General features: G+C 37.5%; 1 protein-coding gene across 1 annotated transcript; it reads left to right on the plus strand.

Moving 5' to 3' along the window:
• The first annotated feature begins 458 nt into the window (after positions 1–458).
• On the plus strand, positions 459–6,052 carry LOC139736925 (neuronal acetylcholine receptor subunit alpha-9-like). Its single transcript, XM_071647599.1, has 4 exons — positions 459–499; positions 1,597–2,273; positions 3,260–3,369; positions 5,921–6,052. The coding sequence occupies exons 1-4, from the start codon at positions 459–461 to the stop codon at positions 6,050–6,052; spliced, it is 960 nt and encodes a 319-aa protein (XP_071503700.1).
• The last annotated feature ends 2,523 nt before the right edge of the window (positions 6,053–8,575 follow it).

Genomic DNA, 8,575 nt, shown 5'->3' on the forward strand with positions numbered 1-8,575 from the left:
GACGTTACCATGGTTAGTTATTTGTTTCAATCCGCCAAGAAAATTTGAAGGAAGTAAACATTAGCTAAGTCGCTTTTCCCCGAATGTAAAGTGTGATCTGTAAACGTTCAGCAGGAGGATTCTTTTTTGAAAAAAAGGACAAATGGAGTAATAAAGTGTAGAAAGAAGATCCGTCAGAAATGTATGGAGTCATGAACTTGTGACAACACTGATAGCTAATGATTAAAGTCAAAACTTTAACTTGAGGTGTGGCATTGTTCAGTCAGATGTTAATCCTATAGAGAGTATTACATAACAACAAGTAATACTTTACTGCACAAAATGTTAAGTAAATGAGACCTGAATCCTGTTTTTATCGTAATCATTTATTGTTGCCCTTTTGGACAAAGAGTTGGAATGATTCTCGTCTTACATGGGATCCGACGGAGTATGACAACATCAGCCGGGTGCATGTCCCGATGGAATCCGTATGGACCCCACCGATACTGATTTACAACTCGTAAGTGTTGCTGAATTTTAAACCATTCTAAATTTAAACCATTCTAATTCTAAACATCTTCCAACGGATTTGTCACGTAAGTGTTGCTGAATTTTAAACCATTCTAATTCTAAACATCTTCCAACGGATTTGTCACTGCTTTTATGGTACATGTTGAAACCAAGCAATTACATTCTTTCTCACAAATCCATTCCATCCTCAAGACCTATTTTATGCCAGTTACACCCTATTACATTTGTAAATTCTTTGGTACAGAGTGATCTGAAAGTCAATTCGAATATTCAAACTTGATATACAGCACAGTAAAGATGACATCATAAAGTTTGAAATAACAATTTTGAATAAACAGCAACAGGGTGGTACAGATGCACATTAATTACGTTTTGGGATAAAATTGCAGAATACAATCATTACGTAAGGGGTGAATATCTTTTTTGAATGAATAGCAATGAAATATTGCACAGTGTACTAGGAGTTGTTTTATTCCCTTTCACATTTTTAAGATGATCCGTGAAAGATCACCTATTCCATCTTCTGTTTCTGAACGAATGCTTTATTTATTCACTTCAATTTATTTTATTATCGCTTGAAACTTGGCTCATATGTCATGATTTTGGGATGGTATAACTTTCTTTTTCCTTGTGATCACTCGAATGTGACGTCAGTATTACATCATTTTCGAAAATCACATCCACGACCATATCTTTTTAACCAAATGCAACTTTTTAATTGAATTCACATGTCATATATTGTTATTGAGCTACAGTCAAAAATAAATCTTAATAATTTTCAACAGGTTTTGCATTCCGCGAAGGGCTAGGAAACATAACACAACCTATAACGCCTTGTCTTATTAATTTGATTCATGGATGACGAAAGAGCAGTTTAGCTCCGTTGTACTGAAAAATAGCGAATTTAGACATCCGCTTTGTGACTAGTCTAGTGAGATGTAGACAGCACGGGTAAAACCTGATTTTCTTTTCTACATTTCAGGATTGTATTATTCTCTCCACATTCTTGGTGCCAGCAAGTACACGCACTTTGAGTTCTCCTGCTTGTGACAGATCGCATTCAATTTGTTATCCTGTATTTTTCAGAATTGCTTCTGCATCGGCCGAAAGTCCACTCCAGTCGGACGCCTCGAAGGTCGCATTAAACCAGGATGGCTTCGCCCAAATCCAAACGAGCCTTCTTCACTCGTCCAGTTGCGACATCAACCTGAAGGAGTTCCCCTTTGACTCACATGAATGCAACTTGAGCTTCGTCTCACAGGGTATCCCCAGCGACTTCTTTGAATTCGAACCTGAACAGGTCTTTTCTCTGGCTGACACTAACCCTCAGTGGCTCCTGTCGGGTCTGGCTCTGGATACGTCCGAAACAACCGATCCAGTGCACAACGACACATTCTCTTTCCTGAACGTCAGGTTTACAATGACACGGCTGCCTGACTTCTACCTCCGCATGATTGCAGTGCCCATACAGCAGCTGAACACACTGGCTCTGATGGCTTTCTTCATCCCGCTAAAGAGTGGTGAGCGAGTATCCTCATGCCTGTCCCTCGTCCTCGGACAGACGGTCTTTCAAATCATCATTGCAGACATCCTACCGAGGACGTCCAGGGCTGACAGCGAACCGATCCTCATCAACTTCGTCCTGACCTCATTCCTTACCTTAGTCTGCATCACAGGAGGGTCGACCATCACAGTGAATCTTAGTTTCCAACCGTGGCGAATTCGGCATCGGAGCTCGAGATATGTGGTTTTCCACGTCATTGGTGCACTAACCTTAATGAAATTACCGCAGAATCGATGCAAAAATGGTAAAACAGATTAATTCCGATATTCTGTAGAATAACTTGCAGTAGAGGAAAAAAAACCGTGTCAAATTCTTCAAAGCAGTGGTCTAGACTTTGTGAATTGGGTCAAGCATCTAAAAACATTCTAGTGTACCACAGGCTACAATGATATAAGATGTATCATGACGACATGCTATATGTGCTTAATGGCACACATTACTTTTTGTTGCATTTTCGCTGGTTTTTATGTCAACCTTTACAGTAAACATTGCGTGGTCGTTTGTCAGCTTTTTACTACAGGGTCCATATTGCATGAATTCCAGTTGCAGTGTATGAAACCATCATTAAAGTACAGGCTTTACATCTAAGACTTTAAGTACCAAATGCATATTAAATATGAGAATCGAGGAAGACAAAATCCAAAATTATGCATTCTAAACGAGAACTTAGAGCTGTGTTTTGTTACTGACAATTGATAGCGCCGTTTTGTAACCACAGGGGCGACGCCAACTTTTTGTTTTAAAAAGTAAGGGTCCGACTTTATGGGAAAAAGCACGTCGATTCGTTTTCAAGATTGAAAGGGCGGGGGCGAAGGGACATTTTGCTGCCACTTCTGTACCAAAATCGGCTGAGAAACCAAAAAAGTCTTAACATTTTTGTTGCAATCTGGCACCTCCCTCCTCAAATCGGCTGACAAGTCAAAAAAAGTGTTAAAAAATGGGAAAAAACATTCTTCACATTTTTGGGCGCCACTTCTCTACCAAAATCGAGTGACAAGCACAGAACTGCAAATTAAAAGAAATACATAACAAAAAGTCAAAATCCAAGTTTTCTGTTAAAAAGTAGAGGCCCAAAAAGTCAGACCCTATATTTTCTGCCGGTTGCGCCGGCCCTGAACCAAACTGTGGGTTTATTTCATGTTTGTGTTGTATGTTATATTAATTTCATCTTGATGGACTGTACAGGAACTATTCCAGAAAAGGAGGTGAGCCTTGACGAATGCAAACACAATGAAGCAGATAACAGCGATGTCACTTCATCAGACACCAAAAAACCGTCGTCAGATACGGAGGAAGTAAGTTTCTTCCTTATAGGTCCCAGTCACATAATGCTCTGCGTCCGGCGTTACGTCCAAAAAAGTCGTTTTTTTCTGCGGACTCCCGCGGATCCTTTGCCGTCACCAGAAAATTTGTACAAAACGTACGGGGAAAAAATGAGGGCGATACGGACAGATACGACCAGATACGAATACTTGCGTCCACTTGCGGATATTCTTACGAATTGGCACGTAATAGTTCTGAACACTTGCGGAGAGTTGGGGTTTTTTCGGATAGTTACAGATTGTTATAAATAATTATGGACAATATGGTTTTCTCTGACGATCCATGCCAAGTCAGTGTATTATGACAGCAAGGTTATCACATATTGGACTGTTTTACATTCTACACTGGGGAAAAATGAAATTGAATTACGTACAAGTTGTGAAAAATTTCGTATTCCTTTAATATGCTTTACAGTAATAAAAGACATATGAAATTTTGAACTTGAAGTTTGAATTTTATTTGTGCAACTCAAATATGAATAAACATTATAAAATAAAGAATACATAACAAAGTTATACCACAAATAATATACAATATAGATCGATAAGTTAAACATTAGAGTAAGAAAATATTACTTACAGTCATGGAATAGACAAACTGTGGTTACGCTGTCGTTGTGCAGCGATATTCATGACTTACTGGGTTATGTTAAGGAGATTTGTATGATAAACCAATGCCTATTAAATGTGCAGAAAAAAAAGACATTAGGCTTTCAAACACCCCTCCCACACCCAAGTACAATATTAAAAAAATGTAATACACATTCCATGGAGCGTAAAGTGGGTAAGACTATAGAGAAATACTAAATTCGCTCTCATTTTATATAGTTTATCGCTGTCCCACACCTTCCCCGGCCAGAAAAGTGAATAGAATGCTGTCATCCCATCCCCTACCCAAAATATTACCTTCTGTGCTCCAATGCGAGTGGAAAACGGAAAACGTCGAAGGACGTAATCGTCCACAGCATCCGTAACTGTCCGCAAATATCCGTGAGCGGACGAAAGTGTTGTGATACGTTAACTTGCGGTTTGAGTTTGAGTTTATTTATTTTACCACGGTAAAAAGCTTGCTATCAGCTAAAAGCTGTTTTTCAGCAAGGCCGTGAAATGATAACAAAAACATAGAAATCAGCGGCTAATTTCGGATACTTACGGTGGACGTAAACGAACGCAAACGGACGGGAGGTAACATTTTTATTTTTTTTTGCGGATGGTATGCGTCGAAGCTACGGGTAGTTCCGTTCAGTTACGGATAGTTACGTTTGGTTACGGTTACTTGCGTAAGTCTGCATCCGTGGAGTCCCTCTGCGAAATTTTGAACATTTCAAAATTTCGCAGGCTTGGCCCCGTCATTTTGCGTTTCTTTACGGATGAGTTACGGACAGTTACGTCTACATATGTCCCTGCGGATGCCTGCGTCCACGCTGCGTCCCCCTGCGTCCACTCATCCGTATCTATCCGCGGCGGACGTAACCCATCTTAAAGAACTGTGTGACTGGGGTATTATTCTTTAGCATTATTAGTAATGTTGATATTATTATTACCATTAATATTATCGAAAATAATCCTATTTCAACAATTTAACTACTGTATATCATTCATTACCTTCATAATAATAGAGGATTATGACATTTGTTACCATTCTTTTTTTTTTCAGCAAAATAACATGATGAGTTAAGGGCAACCAACGATGTAGTTTTCACTAACCGTCGGTATAAATGGCTTCCATGACCAGTTTATACTCTGCTACAAAAATCGAATAAATCATCAAATTTTTCAAAAGAAAAATATGGAAATTTCAAATTTTTACGGCCATTACAATTCCTCAAAATCTTCATGAATGCATTAATTGCATCATCTAGAGTCGGAGTTCTCACCATTTAGAAAAGATAAAGTTTCATTTTTGTGTAAATGTATCACTTTTAACGATGTAATAAGGACTGTAGGAATTTCAGAATTTGATGGCTATTTAGGCTGCCATTTTGAATAACTCAAAACCCTCAAAGTTTATCACCCAGATTCGGATTTGGCACCCTCAAAATAGGGTAAAACCATTAAAAAGCATCTGGCGGACAGTAAAATATAAGGTTCACCCTTTGGGACCCAGGCTAAATCAGGAGATTGGGCAAACACGAAGAAGCCCCACTACCATGACTACCCCGATTTCGGAATATTTCTTGGGAGTTGAAACTAATCCTTTACTTCAGGATTATTTGAAAAAAAAGAAAAAAAAATACCCTTACTAGTATTCGAAAACATTTCAGGAAACATAATATAAGACCCCCTATTTCAACGACTCTTTCAGGAATTGGAGGCGGCCTGTGGGTAAACGATCAGGTGTGCTCGAATAAGGAAATTAAGCTTGACTGATAAATAGAAAGGTGTGCATGACTCAAAATACTGAAGTACTTGCAGAACACTGCCGGGTGATTATTACAACAGCCACGTAATTCTTTTATGTTATCATTCAGACTAATAAGGAGAGAAAATGAAATGATTTCAACCCTTATGTTTCTGTGTACAGATGACGGACATGGAGTTCTTGGCTGCTTGTATTGATCGCATCTTCTTTTTTGGAGCGCTGATAGGTTTCATATTGATCAACTTGGAGACCTATGAGATTGGCCTTAGTAGTCTGAGTGCGATGATCAGATAGAATGACAGTGCATATAGTTGACCGTTGCTGACGCTTCACTCACAGAGCATAATGAGATCTATTCGACATCTTGTTCGCTTTTGTGTAAGTGTGATTATACACTAATAATTCTATGAGCCTGTCTCCGAACGCATGACGTCAAAGAATATTGTTGATTACCAGAATTTATGCACTGGTTTTCCGCTGTCCAACTCAAAGAGAAAGAGAAAGAAAGTCACAGTCTTAATGACGATAAAAGTAATGATATAAGAGAAATCAAAACGTCAGATGTAGTTAATTTCGTGTATCTTACATCAAGACCGAGTTCTAAATCATTGAAATTAAGATGTGTGTTGCATGCATGACGTTTTAGAGTAATCCTACCCCCCCCCCATCATGTCCATGCGGTAATCTAACACAGGTGACGAACTAACGGCAAAGAAACTGAATGAGTTTATGACTGTATGTGTATTATATGCATATATATATATAGTAATCAACGGCACAATCCACAAGTTTCGCTATTTAATGGGTCTAAATTCCATCCCAAAAATAATTCATCGCTCAAAACTTGAACTTCTTCAATCCACATCAAAAGCATAATGTTCAATCTGTTTTTAGGATTACTTGAACTTGGACTTATATAAACATGATTGAAGTTTTCGGTAATCCGGAAATGATAATGGTTATTGCACGGTAATCGCATTTTATAGAGATAGATAGATAGAAAAATGAATAAATGGATAGATTGATAGATGAATAGAAGGGTAGATTGATATAATTATGTGAGAGAAAATGGGTGCTGGTCATTGATTTTTCATCTCGCTTGCGGTTTTGCGGCCACACTGTTGAGTAAAGCCTCTCTGTAATATGAGAATTAGTCTTGATGAAGTATGTATACTAGTTCATTGAAACATGGCAGAATACTTAACAATTGATAATTCATCATTGTGAGTGGACGAAACTCTCCATATTATTTCTACAACCCTGAATGTCCTTTCATGTTAATATATTATATCAGGTAAATATTTTCTAGCCAACGTTTAGGTCATGGGGTCAAAATCAAGTGAAAATGATAAAGAATTTTTCTCCATGTCTCTGAAACTGCATCCTTATTAAACTTTGCACATAATACATATACTGCCTGACAATGATTCTCATGTGAGGTTTTTGTCATACGATCTATCGTCAAGGGTCATGTTAAAATGCTAAGTATATTACTTAATGTTGAAATCGCACTATTTTCTCGTGACTCACTACACTAATGATCAATTAATGACAATGATAATGAAGGGGAAAATTTCAGCCACGGGGTCAAAGATCAAGAGAAAATACCAAGATTTCACTGATTTTTCTTATGTTTTGACAATAGCTCAAAGTATTGTCATGAAAATTGATGTATACAGATAGTGATTATTTGCCAATCATTAACTATTGTCTCACATTGGTAAGATGTTCTGTAGACCTATGAGAGAATAACGCGAATTAGCAGAGGCATAGCAATCGCCATAGTAACATTTCTAGTTTATTCTTATCTTGTTAAACTGTTGCGTAGATAACATAGGTCCAGTACATCTGGCTAGGGGTGGGGACCTTGACGCTGTTATACCAGTGTCCCTACGGCTGACTGATGTATGTATTATACACAGTTCATGAAAGTGTCGCTACAAAATAATGTAACATGAAGCTAAAATGCAGGTTTACATAAACCTATTGTCTACTCGTATGTTGTCAGGGTTTTGAGATCATCAAAATTAACTTATAAATGAGAGAGAGAGAGAGCGAATTCTGCATTATTATACTTTCCCACTTATAATCTGCACAAACAACAGTGAACAACACAAGAAAAAATACTAGGAATTGGAAATCGTCTGCTTTGTTGTTGTTGTTGTTGTTGTTGTTGTTGTTGTTGTTCGTTCCTCGTGTTATTCGCTTCCGGCGTTAAATGTTAAACGTGTGCTGTTAAAAACAGGGAATGCAAGCTAATGATCAAGTTGTTGTTTAGGCCCTACACCTAAATTCATCATAGTAAAACCCATTTAGTAAGATCTATAAGTCCGATAATCTTTTGAATCCAGTCAAGTTGATTAACACGGAAACAAACGACATGACAGTTTCAAGACGCTAGTCAATTTCAACAAGCAAAATGTAGGCATATGTTACCGGTATCTAGTATTTATGATGATTGATTGCTGAATTTTCCCACCTTTTACTATTTAAAACAAAGCCTATGCGCTATTATGACTCCCTGAAAGTTTTTACAAGCATCATTGCTTTTATGTAGGCCCCATCATATTTCTGACATTTATTTGTGATATCCTCAGATGATAATGACCATTTATATTTGTGTTTAATGTTTGTTTGTCTTTTTTTCCAACATAAGATATGGTTGTATATATTTTGTACTTTTGTTTCATTGTCAATCATTTTGTAATTCCATCACTGACAAAGTGGAAATATGAAATAAACTTGAAACTTGAAAACTTGAAACTTGAAAGTGGTCATTTTTCAAAATTTCATATATTCCGTATAAAGGACTTCACA

The sequence above is a fragment of the Diadema antillarum genome, unplaced genomic scaffold (genome assembly GCF_040938485.1).
Source record: "Diadema antillarum isolate AM-2024a unplaced genomic scaffold, OU_Dant_1.0 seq00000674_RagTag, whole genome shotgun sequence".
In the NCBI taxonomy this organism is placed as follows: domain Eukaryota; kingdom Metazoa; phylum Echinodermata; class Echinoidea; order Diadematoida; family Diadematidae; genus Diadema; species Diadema antillarum.

Excerpts from the sequence above, each read along its gene's own strand:
- LOC139736925 (XM_071647599.1), top strand. The coding sequence starts at position 459 with ATGGAATCCGTATGGACCCCACCGATACTGATTTACAACTC. Across the intron at positions 2,274-3,259 it reads TGTGGTTTTCCACGTCATTG|GAACTATTCCAGAAAAGGAG; the intron begins GTGCACTAACCT and ends TGGACTGTACAG. Across the intron at positions 3,370-5,920 it reads CGTCGTCAGATACGGAGGAA|ATGACGGACATGGAGTTCTT; the intron begins GTAAGTTTCTTC and ends TTCTGTGTACAG.